The 19,196-nt window shown below is 40.5% G+C and overlaps 2 protein-coding genes across 2 annotated transcripts; one reads left to right on the top strand and one right to left on the bottom strand.

Annotated features, from left to right (window-relative positions):
- Positions 1 to 77: 77 nt before the first annotated feature.
- On the bottom strand, positions 78 to 3,123 carry cdc42ep5 (CDC42 effector protein (Rho GTPase binding) 5). Its single transcript, XM_026185262.1, has 2 exons — positions 2,848 to 3,123; positions 78 to 2,037 (listed from the first exon to the last, which is right to left on the bottom strand). The coding sequence occupies exon 2, from the start codon at positions 2,033 to 2,035 to the stop codon at positions 1,148 to 1,150; it is 888 nt and encodes a 295-aa protein (XP_026041047.1). The 5' UTR covers positions 2,036 to 2,037; positions 2,848 to 3,123; the 3' UTR covers positions 78 to 1,147.
- A 3,755-nt stretch (positions 3,124 to 6,878) lies between these two features.
- On the top strand, positions 6,879 to 17,328 carry leng8 (leukocyte receptor cluster (LRC) member 8). Its single transcript, XM_026184211.1, has 15 exons — positions 6,879 to 7,255; positions 7,891 to 8,023; positions 9,896 to 10,030; positions 10,150 to 10,227; positions 10,514 to 10,949; positions 11,279 to 11,444; positions 11,525 to 11,695; positions 11,805 to 12,053; positions 12,143 to 12,304; positions 12,414 to 12,702; positions 12,987 to 13,088; positions 13,190 to 13,258; positions 13,364 to 13,493; positions 13,639 to 13,846; positions 13,942 to 17,328. Exons 1-15 carry the CDS (start codon positions 7,215 to 7,217, stop codon positions 14,102 to 14,104), a joined length of 2,532 nt encoding a protein of 843 aa, XP_026039996.1. The 5' UTR covers positions 6,879 to 7,214; the 3' UTR covers positions 14,105 to 17,328.
- Positions 17,329 to 19,196: the final 1,868 nt, after the last annotated feature.

Raw genomic sequence — 19,196 nt, 5'->3', positions numbered from 1 at the left:
CTACCTGGTATAGTTGGATCTCAGGCATTTAGCTTTTCAGCAACTTTCCTTGAAACAAAAGCCGAGGCTGGTTTCTATCTTTTTGAAGTCGCTTTATTCTTTTCACTGTAATCTTTGTGAAACCACAGGCTAACGAATGTGTTAACCAGCATTTTCAGCATGAGTTGAATGGTATTTCCCTTTTACAGCATTATGAAGTAACACAACAACAACAAAAAAGCAAAAAAATAGCAATTCCACTGCTGCTCCTGATTTAAAATCACATGATTGTCTTTGCATTTTAGTGTTAACCCAGCCCCACGGCCTTAAAGGAACAGCTGTGCTAATAACTGCACTTTGATATCAAGTCGCATTTGGTCTGAGCCGTTGTAAGATTTGGAATGTGACACATTCACAGTAATTATTTATAGACGCCGTCTCTCGCAACCCTTTGAAGACCTTTTCAAAGACTTTAATAAACATGCAATATGATGAATATGTAGTAAGACACTCGTATATCACAGGGTACAATAATGTAAGTGTATAGCTCCCTTTAAAGACATCAAAGACAAAAGAAATTAATTAACGATGCAGTTTAATTTAGCTTCAAACTTTCCGCTGAGCTTTGATTTCTAAAGCAAAAACGTCCAAGAATGAAAAGAAATCAAAGTGTCGCAAACTTTTCACTTTCATTACCAAAACGGCTCACTGATTTTTTTTTTTTTCTTCTGATCAAATATCAAGTCTTCTGCAAATCTGTTACCCTGGTAGATAAAAACAATGTCTTTTCCAGTTGAGCAACATCGTCTCATTAAGTTCTGAAAAATCCAGTTTGAAGTCAGATATATCGTATTTAAACCTCCCATTCAAAAGCTACCGAAAAAGAAAGGTACTCTGAGAACGCAGTCCTCCACCAAGGCCAGCATCCTGTTCTGTAATTTGAAACGAGGTCATCTGGATCCACATTTGGTATGTCCTTTGCTCGTGTTCCAACTCTCCGCAAAGTTTAATAACATTCAGCTTTGTATTTTTTGCGTAATCTGGTTCACGGCCAAATCAACATCTTTGGTCACACATGGTATGTCCTTGGTGGAGGAATGATGAAATAAGGAAAATACAGTATATTTGATTTACTTGACAGCAAAGATTTGTTGGTGTAGTTTATCCCCTATAAACCGATTTCATCATCAAACTCATCTTCAAATGTGTAGCCTCGTCCTTCTTCATCCACCTCCTCCTCCTCCTCTGAATCAGTCTCTGAATGGCAGCTGCCAACCCTCCTCCTGTCCAATGGGGTGACCCCTTCATACTCGGAGCTTTGTGACGAGGCAGGACTGGGCGGCAAATCTGCATTGTGATTGGTGAACTCAATTTCACCTCCATCAGCTGGACTTTTGCCTTTCTCGCTCTCACTCCTCACTGGGCTATTACATGCTTCCAGATCCTGATCCTCTTCCTGGAAGTCAAACCCTTGACTTTCTTCCTCTTCCGATGCCTGACGAATGATCTCCTCCCGTTTATCGCTGAATCTCACCTTTGGTCGTAACCCCTTTAGCTTCATCCCGTTCACATCTGGTATCCTGCTGTCTTCCACCTGGATTCCGTCATGCTCTGCCAAGTTCTTCCCATTCAGCTCTCTCTGCCTGTTCACAGACATCGCCGCAGCCCCTTTCCCCTGCTTTGTTTCCACTACCTCCTGATTAGAGTGGAGCCCCAAACCATCCATTACGCCTAGTACATCTCCAAGCATAGATGGACCCAGGTCCAGGTCTAGGTCCAGGTTTAATGAAGACACTGAGTCAGAGTGCCGAAGCTCATTGTTCTGCAGGCTTTCTGGTGCATCTGCATTAAGATCACTGTGGTAGGAAGAAGAAACAATCCCAGGACTCGCCGGGTCAGGTTTGGGTGAACTCGGGCCAAGAGTGGACAGGAAAGAGGTATCGCCAAAGGCGTCTCCTCCCCTGCCGATGTGCATCGTGTGACGAAAATCACCCAGCGGGGCTGAGATCATGGTAGGGTCCAGGCGAGAGGCCCGGGATGATTTGTGGAGTGGCATGACTGTGAAGAAAGGCAGGTAAAGGAAGGAAGAAGGCAAAAATTAAAAGGAAGGATGAATTATTCAATTGTTTTGTTATGACAGCACTTCCTGAATGAAGACACAAAAAGAACAACAACTAGTGAATGAACAAAAAGTTAAAAAAGCACGTGTACAATGGAGGGCTCCAGTGATAGGACAGGCCAGTCTGAAAATCCACCATGTTGTGCAATATTGTGGGAAACCAGTGAGCGTTTTGGCACTGGTGCAGCTGTGAAGGCCATGCTGAGACTTGTACTTGAAGAACACTATGCAAAGTTAGCACATACTTTTCTCTGCCCTCAGGGGTGTTTGTAGACAAAACCACGGTTAAACAGTTTCTACAAAAGTAGATCTCTAAGTTAAAAACAACCGGTGGACATTAGATTAAACCCTGCTCCTGCTGAGATCATTATAACATTATTTAATTAAAAAGAAGGGCTAATTAATGGAATAAGCGCTAGCCATTACTGCACATTATATTTGTTAATCTCTCGAGTCACCTTTATAACATGTTATACACTCTGACTGAAGCCAGTCTCCACGTTTGGCTGCAGTTATGGGTTTAGCAGGGGAGGGGGCTGCAGGCCTGTAAGCCCAACCCTCAAAGTTTTCCAATAACAATTCAAAGTAAATGTTCTTTAGATAAATATACAGCTCTAAGAAGTATTGGTAATGGGAGATGCGGCTATTGATAAACCAATCAGAGAAGCGTGTGGATCAATGTAAAACTCAGCTTATCAACTGAGTGTGGGCGCCACCAAAACATGTAAAGTATTTAGAAAAAAACTTACTTTAAAGCGTGAACTCTGGTCTTTGGTTGGCTCCCTCTCCACTCTCCAGCTTTTTCATCTGGCTTTTCGCTTTCGCTTCCCTCTCAACTTTTCCCTCGCTCTTTTTTCTCGCCGTCGTCCGCCTGTGTGAGTTTTCTTTTTCTTTTTTTTTCCTCCAAAGGGATGGGCACGGGCTGAGGAAGTGACGCGCCAGTTATTGGAGCGAGCTGGATCAAAGTGCTGACGACTCTATCGCACAGTGTTAAATATAAACCAGACCCACGAACGTGACCTGTCTGCTGCCCGGTTTGTGTTCACAGTTAAACTGATTCAGAGTTTCTGTGAATGAGTGAGTTTAGTTACAAATGTAACGAATGGCTCCTGTCACGAGGTGTGCGTGTGTTTGATCTTTTTAAGGGAATGTTGCCAAAATGTAAATACTGCTAAAGAAAAAAAAAAAAAACAGAGTCCTGCTCACTAACCACACATTGGGGTTCGTTTCTTCTCATTTTACTTGAAGGACCACCTAACTTTTTAATAGCTAGCAAATTGCTTCTGTAGCTTTATTTACTATTAAAATAAAATAGAAATGTATAATATAAAAAATATGAACGAAATAATCGTTTTATCTTTTTTTAATTTTTTTTTTACATTTATTGTGTTTTGTGCTATATAAGACTATATACACTGTATACAAAAGATCTTTAGTTATTAGCTTGTTTATTTTGTTTTATTTCACTTTTTTCTATTTGATTAAGGTCATTTGTTTTATTTATTTCTTTATTATTTTTTAACAGTTTATTTTTTTCCCCCTTATTATTCTTTTCGTCATATTGAATTTTTTCTAATTTAGCTCTATATTTACTGATTTCAGTTCTTGGGTTATGGATTGTGTTTTATTTTTGGCTGTTATAGCACAGTATTTTCCCAACTTTGGGCACATCTTAAGTCTTTTCTCATCTTACTCTCTACTGTCCAACTTTCCAACCTTTACCACTCAACCCCAACCATCTCAACCTCACCAGACTCCAGCTCTTATTTGTTGTTTCCATATTTCATTTCTCCTAGCTATTTGGGATTAATTGGGTTTGATAAGCAGAGAAACAAAGCATCATCTAAGTAGTGCACTTGTTTGGCTTCATTTTAAGATGAGGATTAATAAAAAATGTGGCAGTTCTTTCTAGAGAAATCAGAAATTACTCATGAACACAACACAATCCAATTAATAGACAGAGCTGTCTTCATATTCCCTGATTTAAGATTAAAAGCTCTTATTTATCAATGTAAGTGTGACATATGCTGCTGTAGTGCTCTGTTGACCAATTAAAAATTGTACAACTTTATCAAAAAAAAACGTGTCCAAGATTGCTAAAATGCTTCAATTCCTAGACAAACAGCACCTCAGTTTTACCTTCTCTGTGCTGTGTTGACATCTTGCACACTGTTTTAACTCAGTTGAGCTACACAAGCAGCAAACAATTTTGATGTCATGCTGAATGATGTAGGGTGGACAGAATACCTGCAATTATGTTTCCAAAGGAATGCAGTCACACAGGCCGGTTGACACACTCATATTTTTGAAGGGTTTCCACCTTATAATTACTTCACATAGCTAACCACATCATTTACATGTGCACTAAGTCAGGATTCATCTTTTTAAAATAAAAAAAAAGGCCAGACAAACCCTGACTTTGGGCCGACAATGGGAGTAGAGCAGAGATGCTTTTTAGGATAGTATCAGACTTCCTCCCCTGGGTAAAAGCAAACAGAAACATTACCACAGCAAGGTATTCATACAATAGGACCAGTTACTGAGTCATTGTGAGTGATTTCTCGTCACAAATGCCAAACATAGTTTGGTGATGATGTAGCCAACGAGCTGCTCACTCAGCCTTAGGCACATTTTCCTTCACCGTGAGAAATGAGAAGTGAGGTATTTGTTTTCAAAAGCTGCACCCTTAAAATGAGATTACTCGTTGAAGGCCTACTTTTTACTTTACATTTAAGATGAAAAGGAGCACTTCTGTTTTTTTTACTTAATGTGTCAACAATAAAAGCAACGCAGCAGCATGTCTTTCTTTCCTTATCAGAGTTTAATGTTTGATAGCATCATGCCCCCAAGATTAACCCCATGATTTCTCCTTTAACACACATCACGACTTCATTGTATGCTGACATGTATGATGATTTTCAGAAATGTTCATTCAAGAGAGTCTTCTAAAGACTCTCTTGAATGAACATTTCTGAAAAATGTGTGTGTGTGTGTGTGTGTGTGTGTGTGTGTGTGTGTGTGTGTGTGTGTGTGTGTGTGTGTGTGTGTGTGTGTGTGTGTGTGTGTGTGTGTAGTGGTGGGGGGATTTCTGGAAACGACTAAGGCAGGAAATGACTCGCCTCCCCTCAGTAGTACTCACACTAGCACAAACACACATCCTGCAGCTGTGTGTGCTTCACGGGAAGTCAAAGGGGAAAAATGGATCATGAGAACTGTAAAAAAAATAGCTACTGTTGCCCATCATTCATTAAAATAAGAGCTGCCCTCATTACTCATTGCCAGAAATGGTCAACTGTGGTGAAACTTGTTGAATGTCGTGAATAAAAACTGACACTGGTGCTGATAATAGGATTAATTTGGGGGCTCTGTATAAGTAATTGTTGATTGATATTAGCGATGACTTCTTCTTTCAGATGCTCCCTTTAGGGGTCGCCACCTCTGCCTCCTCCTCGGTCACACGTACCCCCTGCATGTCCTCCTTCATTACGTGTCTTCACTGTGGCCTTCCTCTTTTCCTCCTGCCTGGCAGCTCTGTATTCAGCATCCTTTGTCCGGTACATCCAGTCCAGTTTTGCCTGAGCTGTCCCTCTGATGTGCTTGTTCTTTAACTCTGCCAACTCCAGCTGTCTTTGTGTTAATGACACCACCTCCAAACCACACATCACAGTAGGTTTGACCATCACCACTGCAAACAATAACTCGGAGCAGATCCCTGTTGTAATCAGCAAATGTAATCTGCTGTCCTCATACATGCCCTGCACCACCCTCACATACTTCACCCACTCAGGGTGGCAGCAGGCCATGTGAACTCGACGGGTAACCGACTTTGACTGTAGTACACTCACAGAAAAATGTTGCCACAGTTGTAGTGCAGAAATATCTGTTAGATTACAGAGACAAATAGGAGAGACTTTTCTGCAAAAGTGGGATCACTGAAGTCACCACAATGTCCTCAACAGGTTTCCATTTCATTTGTTTTGCAGTTTTCGATAGGCTCATGCTTTAAAACCTGCGTGCAAGCTCATGAATGACCTATTTATAGTTTCAAAGCGACACGAGGGGTACTTCCCCTCAGCATGATGGTTGCAGAAGGACTAAACTACTGTTAACTGAATAATTATACTGAGCTCACACTAACATCCAGTTGGTAAAATGGATGTTTATGTTTTCATTACCAAACTATATGAATAAGTATAACTCATTGTTGAAGTCAGTGACTGTAATGGACCCCTGAGACCTACTGACTCTGGTGACAGACTGATGTGTATGGAGTGGAGTGGAGATGGACAGATACTGTGAAAAATGTCTCAACTTCTTGTGTTGACGCTTACATCTATTGTATTTATAGCCTCTAATACATTTAATCAATAGAAGTTAATAAAAAGTGCTTTAAAATAGGCCCATTTATATTTCAGCCCCCCCCCCCCCCCCAACAAACCGTTTTAAAATACATGAAAAGCTGAAATAGATGTTTTGCTGCATTAACTACCTTACGTGAATTATTAAAACGTATTCAGAATTTGACACACTGCTCGTCCCAACATAAGCTACCTTTATGGGCTAAAAGTATCTGTTATTGGTATTTACGTGGTGGCGGATCGATACTAAAATTCACAGTTTCGTAAAGAATTAAAATGAGAGTCTAACCATAATCCGGTTTAAGGTTTGATTGGTGTAGTTGATAGAGGATAGAGAAAAACGTTCCGTGTGCTCAGCACTGCAAGGCGTTACTCTTGGAAAATTCAACCAATAACAAAACAGCAAGGTGTCACGTGACTTGGCAGGTTTCGCCTAGCTGCCATTTTGTATCTCCACTGTGCGGTCAGATGAAGTTGGTCGTCAACGAACGAGGGACGAAATAAGATGAAATTTATGCTATTTTATTAATTGGGACATCTTGCAGAAGTATATTTAAGTGTGATATATTTAGTTAGGCAGTGTTGTTCGAGGTCGACCGGCTGTTCTTCTTCTAACCGGACCGTTGGCCCTCGCCTCGGACTTCATCTTGTTTACATTCTACAGCGGAAAAGCTAACGCTAACGCCGTTAGCCAACCTGCTAGCTTAGCTGGCAGACAACTTTCCCTGCGTTAGCTTTCTAACGCTAAACATAGCGAAATGGCGGCCAACACGACACAAGCAGCCCCTACAACTAACTGGTAGGCAACACTCTTTGAACAGATTGTGATTTTAGGTTAACTTGCTTTAATGTATGACTGAAATAGGTATTTATACCCTAATCTTAAATTCGTGGGAAGGATGTTAGCTTAGGCCAGGGTGTTGGCAAGTACTAGCAGGCCGTTGGAGTAGTTAGCAGAAAGGTGATTTGTTAAGCTGCTTGTTTTTTTATACATTATTTGTGAACATGTAATATTTTTGATTGAACGCCAGGGTTTGTTGCACCTCACTCTAATGTTGTACGTTGATGTTAGCAAGCGACAGTTGCAGTTTTAGGGTAGGCCTTAATTCATCAGCTGTTTTGGCTGTTAGCTGTTGCTTTAAACGTAATGATTTAATCATCTGCTTGAGATGATCTAATTAGCTGATAGATATCCGGTGTTAACAGAGGGAGGGTAGACTTGTTGTGTAAACGGGTAATAACATTTTGAGCACAATAGTAATCGTCAAGTAGGCCTTCAATCTATTTTCTGAAGCGAGCAGTTGTCTAAACGAATATAAATCTTATTGCAGACGGTAATTGGGCTTACTTCTGTTTTTCTGCTGATTAAATGGGTTTGATCATGTGTTCTGATCACTAGAATAGACTTGATACTTGACCTTTTGTTGATGGCAGGTCCTATGGTGCTGCTGCAGACGGCCAAGTCCATGAAAATCCTGAATGGGAGAAGGCAAGACAAGCATTAGCATCCATCAGCAAGAGTCAGACCTCTGCTAAGACTACACAACCTAACAGGACCGCTGCAGAGGTTTGTCTTTTTGTGCAGTCTGTTTGTTACACCTGAATATACCTGTACCATATCATATAGTCTCCATTATAGCTATATAAATTTCTGTATGATACAAAAATATTAGAATATTCATATTCTGATATTGCCTTAGCAATCTCATGCAGTTATATTCCCTAGTGAACATCAGTGAGACAAGCTCCAGGCACGTCTTGAGAGCCTGAGCTGCATGACAGCCTCCAGTGATCTAGCACCTACAAAGCGAGCCACTTGAACATCCTCCAACAAGCTTAATATTTGCAAAATATGCAAGGATATTTTTTCTTGTGAATTTGAAAGCTACAAACTTGTTTTATTGCTTTAGACAAAAATCACAAGTTCGAGTTCAACCAGGCTGCGAAGGAAGATGTACTAGCAGCTGGACCATACACCCATTATTTTATGGTCTTCACCTTGCAATATAAATTGCCTTGAGGCAACTGTTGTTGTGACTTGATTTCACTTAATAAAACAATTTTATTTTTCAGTTTTAGTGTAGTGCAGCTCTTGAAGAGTTACAAGGCTGTTATTTTAGTTAAACCAAAGTGTTTAATAGTTATTTTATATCTTGTTGCATGCTCAGTCATCCATGTAAAGAAAATCCGGAAAGTTGATTCTGTCGCATTTTCATGAGGACAAATGTTTTGTCACTCATCCAAGTGACTTCCTCAGTCTCGGCTGAATGCAGGTTTCCCCCACCTTATAAACAGCACATTTGCATAATGACCAAATCTAGTGCCTAACAATAGGCTGTGAGTTCAGTTTCATGATCATTGGTCAATGGCCACAAGTACCATTCAGACTTAACATGAGTTTGTCACTTGAGACTATTATCATGTAATTTGTGGCTGTTTCAAAAACCAGAAATGTATGTAAGGATGAGTAAAGTAAAATCCATTTTAGCATTTTAGTTTTTGTCAGTCCTATTGATCCTCCATTGGGGGGAGGCCAAAACCTTCCATGTTTTTTTTGGGGGGTTTTTTGGGGTTTTTTTTTCTTCATATGCAGGACAATCCTTGTGTAAATAAAATGATTGAAAAGTAAGTCTAGAGTGCCAATTGAAGGGGGGGGGGGGGGATTCTGTGAAGAAGAATGGGGGATTAGCTTGAATACTAGCAAGGATGTCCTAGGTTTTTAGGGTTACAGTGGTGATCACTGATAATGACCTAATTATATTGTTCACAGCAGTTAAAGCACTGAAACCTCCTACTTACTGACCTAATCAGATTTAACTGTGAGTTTGTGTTTATGTTGTGTGTGTATATATAGAAATACTTTCTACACATAGCAAAAACATGAGATAAGCAATACTAGATTGTAGTTCTAGTCTGACTTATGTGTTGTTAATGATATATTAGAATATATTGTTGGCTTCTGCATTTGCAGATGTTTTACAGCTTTCCTTGGGGCTTGACTGCACCAACTAACAAAATCATAGCTGGCTCAACTCCTGCTGCCAGTTCCTTTTAGTACCTTCTTTTATTGCTCTTCGGATTAATTATTTACAGAAAGAATTCTCAAAGATGCAGGCTGTTAAATTCCCAAAATTAAATAAAAATATTGCTCCCTAGAAACAGTAATGGCCACAGTATTCATCCAGTAGCACAATCCTACTTGAATAATGGTCTTATTAAAACTAGACAACATAAAGATGTCTTATGTATGATGAAGCTTTCTTGTAGTACAGACCCCAGGTATTAACCTTTTTAAAGTGTCTTATCAACTGTTTTATTGGTTTCACAAAGGTGAAGTTTTATGTTCACACTGCACTATAATTGCTGTCTGTGTTGGACTATGTTTTCTCAGTTCCTGGTGGTAACACTGAAGCTATGTTACGTTTGTCTGTTATTTCAGGCTGGCCAATTCCAACCAGCAGCAACTGACTCTGCTGCTATGCAGCAGCAGCAGTACTATCCGTGGTACCAGCAAACTCAGCAACACTATCCTGGATATACATACTCTTATAACTACTACTACCCCATGGGGCCAGTAAGTAAAGATATGAGCACTGCTGCTTTCATTTGGAGAAGTTTTGTACAGTTACACTTTTTACAAAAACTGAATTTAAAGTGAGAAATATTATAAAATGTCCTTTTCTGAATTTCCAGTATGGTGGTGCCTATCCTCCAAATCAGTATGGTGTACCCCCAGGGCCTTACCCAGGAACTCCTACGTCTAATGGACAGGTACAAAATCTACATTTTCTTAGTAAAGCAGAATATTTATATGTAGAAATGATTAATATGATTCATGATACTTATCTGGGATTAAGAAACCTGAAAAATAAGCACATATTCAGGCACCACTGAAGCTGTAGTAGTGTTACATGGTTGCAGATGGCTCTGCTTACACCATTATATGGTTTTTTTTGAAGTATTGCGTTTATTCTCCAGATACATGTGTAGCTTGCTTATGCTTGCAAAGTTTCATTTTTGTTGTAGTGCTGAAACAGGTTTTTCTGTCTTTTTACAGCCTCCCCCAGTGCCTGGAATGGAAGATCAGTCCCCCAGCTACACCTCCCCAACTCAACCTCAACCACCTCCCCCTGCTACTCCTCAACCACCCCAGAGCCCAACCACCTCAGAAAACCCCCCTCCTCCACCACCCCCTCCCATTCCCCCACCACCCAACTCCCAGTACCCCCCTCCCCCATCACAAACTTCTTACAATACCAACAACAGTATGACATACCCACCTGGAGACCCCAACCAGATGCAAGTCTACAATCATTCACAGGGAAGGCCTAACTATGGACAAAACTTCCAGGCTCAGAATGCCTATCAGGCATCTCAGAATAATTCCCAGCAGCAACAACAGCCTGCTCAGTATGCAGCTGGACTGGGCAGAGGAGAAGCCAACAAGAACAAAAACCAGAAGCAAGGACAGCAACTCTGGCACCGCATGAAACGTAAGGTTTATTGTCTTGCTGGGAAGCTTACATTCCTAATGTTAACTTTATTGATTTATTACAGAGTTTAATGGATGTGTTGCTGCTTTTGTTTTCATTCTATCCCCCTCTTTTCATTGTATTCAAGTGCAGTGTGTAGATGCACCATATTCAAACAAGTTAAAAACTTGTTAGGCCATTAAATGCAGAAATAGAGTAGGAGACTAAGTGTTTGTGGTGATCAGTCTAGCAGTGTTCATCCAAATTCAAAAATATGTAAAGGAATAAGTTGCTATTGCTATTATGAGAGTGAGTTTCAGTTACAATTCTATGATTTTTACATCTTGTAGAGGCACCTGGCACAACTTCTGTGAAGTTCAATATTCCCAAGAGGACCTATCAGGTATCCCCAGTTTCCAATCAGGCTTTCCCTCCAGGCGAACAGCCCCCGGGGTTGAATCCAGCACCTTCATCTCCTGCTACTGCCAGTGCTGCACCTGGAGGTCCTCAGGCACGGTGAGAAAACTGCTCTGTCTACAGTAATTCTTGATGTGGGAATGACTTGATGACTTTAAATGTAAATGCTTCTCCTCCAGACCGCAGGACTGGCCGCAAGCCATGAAGGAATATGTGCAGCGTTGTTTCACAGCTTGTGAGACAGAGGAAGACAAAGATCGTACGGAGAAGGTGCTGAAAGAAGTTCTACAGGACCGCTTAAAAGATGGCTCTGCTTACACCATTGATTGGACCCGTGAGCCACTGCCAGAGTGAGTTCAGTAGTAGGTTGTGGTTGTAACTACTTTAGGCATTGGAGTTCTGCTTTTGTTTTTTGTTTTGCATTCAAACTGTATTCATCTTTCTCTTCTCCTTTTATAGGTTAAAGGTTAAGCAGTCTCGTTGGGAAAGCATTGCACCTCAGAGGACAACCGATACCTCAGTTGGCTGTGGTGGAAGCACAGTGGCTGGAGCTTCAAGAGGCAGAGGTATTGGACACAGATTGGGCAACTACAGGAATATCTTTTCTCAAAGGAGTCCAACTTCTAGTTCATCCAATTCCTCCTCCCGCTCACCATCACCTTCGCACAGCCGGCACAGGGACCGCAGCAACCAAAGGCACAGACGCAGGTATGGAACCATTTCTCCTCCTCTCTTTGGTTATTGTAGTTTTCCTGCATGCTCCCAGCTCAAATGTTCTCCTGTTTGTTTCCTGCCAGTGATTCTGACTCGCAGTCAGATAGCAGCATCTGCAGTGACCTCCGACCTCAGCTTTCAAGGCGAGGTCAGAAAGGAGGGCGTGGTCGTGGCAATGATCGGGATAGAGGGCGTGGAGGTGGTGAGAGAGGACGAGGAAGAGGTGGAAAAGGAAGAGGAAGACGGTAAATTTATAAAGTCTTGTATCGTTGTTTAGCAGAAAGAAAACATTTTTGTTTTGTCTTTTTAAGTTGCTTTATGGTGCTGATAGTTAGTATACCACCTTTTCCCCAGAAACATGGAGGATTCAGCTGTTGGAAAGAAGAGGAAAGGTGGCAGTGCTGGTTTGGATTTCCACGATCCCAACAGAGAAGCTAAGAAGCAGAGCCGAGCAGCCCGTTTCCAAAAACAGCTTCGCTCAGAGCCTCTGGTTCTCTCCATCAATGCCCTGGACCTGCCTGATGGAACACAAGAGGGCCTTAGTTGGGAGGACTGCCCCATTGTGGGAACATGTCAGGACATCACCAAGCACTACCTGAGGCTCACCTGTGCCCCTGACCCCTCCACTGTGCGCCCAGTGCATGTAAGTGTCAAGGTTTTTTTTTAAATCTCATTCTACTTGTGCATTTTGCTTTTAAATTCAGATACAATGTCCACTTGCATTATAAAATCATTTTGTCAAGAGAACAAGGAATTCTTTTGAAATATATTCTTGAATAAGGATTTTTTTTCTTACAATATTGAAGGAAAATCTCCCAAGGACAGAGGAAGGGGAACTGAATCTGTGCACTACATGTACATACTCCTAAATCCCTGCATCACAGGGCATCAAGATTCAGGCTTTAAATGGTTTAACTGTCATTCTAGGTGCTGAGAAAATCTTTGCAGGCTGTGAAAGCCCACTGGAAAACAAACCAGGACTATACATATGCCTGTGAGCAGATGAAGTCCATACGACAGGACCTAACGGTTGGTTGTCCTGAAATGCTATTTATTTTTTCAAAGTTAATTGATGTCTTTGTTATTTTATTCGTTCATTCATTGATTTTATTCCTCTTACCTGCACCTAGGTTCAAGGAATTCGTACTGAATTCACAGTGGAAGTGTACGAGTGTCATGCACGGATAGCTCTAGAAAAGGTGAATCTGTTGTTCCTCAGTAATTACAGACTACTTAAAAGTAATAAAGTGTTTTTGTTTTAAACTGGTTGAATGCTTATCTGTTTGTTTATTTATTTATTTTAGGGAGACCATGAAGAGTTCAACCAGTGCCAGACCCAGCTGAAGGCCCTGTATAAGGACAATCCCTCAGAGAACATTGGAGAATTTACAGCATATAGATTGCTGTATTACATCTTTACTAAAAACTCTGGAGGTATGCTCAGATCTTTTTGGAAGTCTTCACCACTGCACTGAACATTGTGGGATTTTTTTTTTGTTGTTGTTTTGTTTTAACTATATTTACAAGTTTCTCTGTCTCAGTTTCTGACACTGGCCATTTATTCATCTTCCCCCTGCAGATCTAACCACTGAGTTGGTGTATTTGACCCCAGCACTACGGGCAGATGATTGTGTGGCTCATGCCCTCTCACTTCGTGCAGCTTGGGCATTAGGAAACTATCACCGGTTCTTTAAGCTCTACCTGGAAGCCCCGCGTATGGCTTCATATCTCATTGACAAGTTTGTAGAGCGTGAAAGAAAGGCAGCACTTAGGGCCATGGTCAAAACGTAAGTTATGCTCCAGTAACATGCTAATTGTAAATTTTAGCTGCTTCATTGCTGACCAGTTTCCTGACCCGTTTGCCTATTTTCTCTGTCCACAGGTTCAGACCCGACTTGCCAGTGCAGTATGTGCAGTCCACCTTAGCCTTCTCTTGTTTAGACTCCTGTATGGCCTTTTTAACCGGGCTAGGAGTCACATTCACGCCTTCTGATCCCCAAAAAATAGACTGCAAAACCAGCACAGCCTCTTTGGCTGCCTCCTGAGAGGGGTGGAAGGGTAGCACAGTGAAAGGAGTGGCTAAGGGACCATCATGGATCCTTACATATTCAATGCACTGCACTTCAGATACCACAGCGAGTTCAGATAAGAGCAGTGGCAGACTAACACCCATATAGAAAGATGCTGGCTAGTGTATTACTCTGTCAGGCCAAAAAATGCAGATCTGTTTTTCTGACACTAAGAACTGTTCTGAAAATTCACAGAACTGCACATACTGTCACTCACATATTCTAAGTTTAGCCCATCTCATTACATTTATGATGCCACATAAGTGAGGGAACAGATTAGACCTGAGATCAAGTAGTCTTAGTGACTGAGAAGTCACAGAACCAGATCACGGTTCCTGTTCCGTTACCACCTTCAGATTTCAACGCTAACAGTGTTGTTATGTCTTTTCCTTCCCAAGTCAGCAGCTCAAAGACCAGAAGATTCAACTTTTACCAAAAGGGAAACGGCTTTTCAAGTCATGCATCCAGCTCTTCACTGTCTGAAGTCAGACCTGCAAAATCAAGTCAAGTCTAGCTTTATTCTTACAGACTCAGAGATGCCAGCAATTTACCTGAAAGAAGAGGTGGTTTGTATGCCCTTCCCGCATCTAGTTTCCTCCTCAAATCTACAGCTGGCTGTTCCTCCCATTTGTCTCTACAAGGTCTGTGAAAGAAACTGAAGTCTAAAGTCCCGTTCCTGATTTAGTATTATTCATCCACTGCTCATGTTTATGAATTGGTCGATCAGCACTTAAACAAGTCTCGGATACGCATTGACTTTGTAACGGATAAGTGTTCCTCATCAAGATCAAGTTCCATGACCTGGAAGCTGAGCTTCATGTTCCAGAGTAGCCCCAGGCAGAGTGCAGTTCTGCTTCCATCACCCTCAGGTAGAAGTTCCTACCAGCACCTGGTGTCCAGCTCACCCTGTCAAATGCAGCAGTGCACCTCTGTATCCTCACCAGCTGTTCCTCAGAAAATAATGGTGACGTCACAGCTGACACCTTGGATGTAGCTGAAAGTTAGTTGGGGGTTTTGTTTTTTTTTGAGGTGGAGCATCAAAGGAAGACCTGCAGCTTCTTCAGGAAGGCTTAAAAAGTGGTTTGTATACTACACGCAAGGCTGGTAAGAGAAAGGGACTCTTCTGGAAGGAGGTGGATGACCGCACAACAGAGATGTTGCCTCAAGTTTTTGTTTGTTTTTTTGTTTTTTCCCAACTTGTTTTACATCTTGTGGGTTTATCACTTATCAGTATTTGGCATTCTCTTGTGCAAAAGGAAAAAAAATTATGGCGGTGGAATCAGAATTTTATTTTTTAAATTATATACTTCGTAATGATTTTTGGACAGTCCACGTGTCATTAAAAAATTAAACAATATCCTAAAATCCCAGAATTTTTACTACACAGATGGAAGCTGCTGTCTCTGAGTATTGCAATCAAAACATGAATTTAAAGTGGTACAGACAGCAGTGAAATAAAGAAGTAGTTTGAGTCCAGACAAGTGCTTTTATGTCCATTTTTTTCCCCAGAAGATATGAAATTTTTAACAAAAGGTTTGAAATGGGAGCCTCAGTTTAGTATTTAAAAAAACAAAACAAGATAAAAACAAGCTCTCTTAAGTGGCCGTGGAGTTGATTCTCTGTACTTTGTGCTTTTTAGGACCCAGTTTAGTAATATTGATGGTATATTAACAACCCTTTAGACAATGAGTGGGGAAATTCAGTTACGCTGAAAATGGCGATTGATCAGCTCCTAAGTGTGAGGAAAATAATCCATGTGTTGCTTTTCACCAGCAAAGCATCTGGTCCTAATTGAGTTGTGCTGAAAACGTGTAGGTGGTCAACATTGTTCCTCCTTTTTTTTTTTTCTTTTCTTTTTTTTTTTTCTTCTAAATTAATATCAGTATTAACCGCTGTAGGAACATTGAGTCTGACATTGAGTATTTAATCCTGTTTTGATTGATAAGAACAGGAATGGATTCAGGCTTAATGTAAAACCTCCACGTTTACTTATTAACAGAGTATACTTTGTAAATACTGTATGATAATTGATGTGATTTCTTTTTAGTACACCGTGTAGGTTTTTTGTTTTTGTTTTTGTTTTTTGTTCACACATGGGTAAGTGTGAATGTTTTTTGTTTGTTTTTTCTTTGTTCATACAACTATTGAACAAATTTGTGAATATGTTAAAAAAAAAAAAAAAGTAGAATTTGATTGTATGCAGTGATCTCAGTGTGGCTATATCGGAGAAATGTCAGTTAGCGCTGTTTCCGAGTGCAGCCTGAACACAGTTGCACAGGTTGTCAAATCCAATTTTGGCTCGATGCTCAGACTCCATTGGTCCAAAAAAGAAGGAAAAATAAGTTGTTGAAATTTTTCCCTTTAGGTTTTGTGCCACATTTTCCTGTTTTGTGCTCTCTGATTGGTTCCTGCTGGTTTCGTATATATTCAGTGACAAATCAGACCAATGTGGCTAAAACCTTGCCTCCTGACCAATCATGTCGATGAATCACGTGTGACCCTGGATCATATATATATTTTAGATTTGTTCGTTGTTGACCTTTGATTTCAGCATATGTTTTGTAATGACAAAGATCTCAACATGTTTCCTTTCTTTCCCCCCCCCCCCCTCCCTTCATTTACCTTACTCCCCTATCCTCCTTACTGCCCCCCCTCCCCTCACTCCTTAAACCCTCCTCCCACATGCCGCCAGACTTCTCGTCCTTCAGCTTGCAAGGCTGCTGCATTGCAGGAGCACACGGAGGGATAAGTGGGCGAAACTCCTCCAGATGCCTGCCGGAGAGAGTGAATTGTGAGCACTGTCTCGGTTTGACCCGCCTGAGTTGAAGCCATACAGCTCATAAAACACAGGGGAGCATCGCATAATGAAAAGTTGAAAATGTTGAAATGCTGCTAATGGGATTTGCTGCTAGCCCTTATTTAAAATGGTTTTGTGTGCAACATCGTACCTGTTCTAGTTTTTAAAAACAAAGCTCTCGAGTCGTGTTTTCCTTGTGCTGTGGGGTTCTGCGTGTCCAGATGCATTTGCATAGTTGTTTGCTGATAAGACTTTTCATATTTAGTTAGGTTGGATTTTTTTTTCTCTCCACTGATTAGAAATGTTTTAGCTTTTGTTTGTTATACTGGCAGGCTGCTTGAGAGTTGAATTGGCATTGAATAAAATATGTCTGGACATGCAGAACATAGTGACCTAAAACTCACCAACACCTTTTCTTTTTTTTTTCAAGTATAAAGTTTATAGGTTTGTGTTCACATGCTAAGCAGTGACTCTTCTGAAATGATGTAAGAATTTTTTTTTTTTTTAATTTAATGCAGGCTTGTATTCTATACATCTGATGTCTCAGATTTTCAGCACTGAAACAGCCCAGGATGTTTGTCTTTACATAGAAAAATCATCCAGATAACTAATGTACACATTTTCATTTAATACCCCACCCCTCCCAATTTTTGTGTATTTTGCTCCTATGTTGGTGTATACCTCCATCAGTCTTTGTAACTGCTTTTTTGACCCTTGAAGAACTCCCATCTCCCTCTTTCCCTCCACCTTTGTTCATTTCTTTTCTTTTTTTTTTTTTTTTTTTTTTTTTTAACTAGTTTTTTGTAGAATCTTCTCACTTTCTCTTCTTCACTCCTCCCTGCATGATGTTTCAACCTCTCTCCTCTCCCCTGACTCTCTAACCAGTATTTCTCTTTTGTCATTCTTACCCTTTTTTTTCCTCTTATGTTGGGTATGTTTGTGACTGCCGTGTGCAACTCTCACTAGTAAGTATTGTATCCTGTCTGCAGTGCTTTTAATAGTTTGTGTTGCAGCACTTTAACAACTGAAGCTGAAGGTCTATCTGTAATGTGCCCTCCCTATCCCTCATTCCCATGGCTACATAGATCTGATAGGATAAACTGCCATTTTGTAAATATTGTGTACATATCTTTTGGAAAGACGTCTAATAAAAAAAAAAAAAAAGTACAGAGAGCACATACTGTCTTTTGTTTTTGCTGGAGTTGATTGAAATCTAGCAGTTCAGTGGAGCACAGAGTTGCTTGCAAACAGTTTATTATGAAGATGTTGAATGATGGCATCTGTGATAAAGCAGATCAGCTAGCAGACGAAGCACGATGGTTTAATGTTCATTCATATGGTGATAGTTTTTACTTTAACCAACGCAGATTAAAAATCCTTGAGAGCAGCTGGAAAAAAGTTAGTGTGGAAGGTTAAAGATGTAGAAAGTGCAGCAGGAAAAAAAATCATTTTGTCATGCAAACAGCAAAAGGCATATAATGGCAAAGGACAGTTCAGTTTAAAAATAGCAAGAAAGCTGGCAAACGAAAAAGACTAAACGCTAAAAGAAATACTAAGAAGAAAAAAGGCAGAAGCAGAGCAGCGAAACGGTACAGAAGAAATTCACACGAGGAAACAAACGTGGAGTAAAGAAGTTGTTGCATAAAACACTTATAAGACTTAATAAGAAAAGATTAAAATGCATTGCTGATCTATCACATGAGGTGAAACTTACAAAGGAAATGAAACAAAGGCCAATAATCTGGAAGTTTAGAATGTGCAGAAAATAGAAAACAGGCCCAGGATGGTTTTCATACATGTAGAGCATGAATACTGGCACTGAGTGTTAGAAGGAGGAGGGAAAAATATGAGAATGATGCAACTAAACAGTAAGCAGTGAAATCACACAAAGAAAATAAAAGAAGGGTTTGTTTGGGGTTTTTTTTTCTATAGCCTTGTCGATGTAATGTTGCGTTGCCACAGAAGAAAAACCAGAAACCCAGGGAGTGAGGAGAAGCAGAATAAAGAACAGAAGAGATAGAGGAGAAAAAAGTCTGATTTATTCAGAGGTAAACATCAAACAAAGCAGAATAGAGTAAAACAAAGCCAAGAAGAACTAACTGATACAAGAAAAGAAGTCATTTAGCAGTAATGAAGGAGAAAAGGGAGAAAATACAGGACAGTGACCCTCCGGTCATCAAAGCTCAAGCAAGGTAGCAAGGAGTGAAGCCAGAAAACAGAAACTACACTGTGTTAGTATTTATGAACAGAAAGGTAGGAAAGGACTCAAGA

This window comes from Astatotilapia calliptera, chromosome 11 (assembly GCF_900246225.1).
Source record: "Astatotilapia calliptera chromosome 11, fAstCal1.2, whole genome shotgun sequence".
Taxonomy (NCBI): domain Eukaryota; kingdom Metazoa; phylum Chordata; class Actinopteri; order Cichliformes; family Cichlidae; genus Astatotilapia; species Astatotilapia calliptera.
The sequence above is the reverse complement of the archived record's forward strand: the minus strand, read 5'-3'. Positions and strand labels throughout refer to the sequence as shown.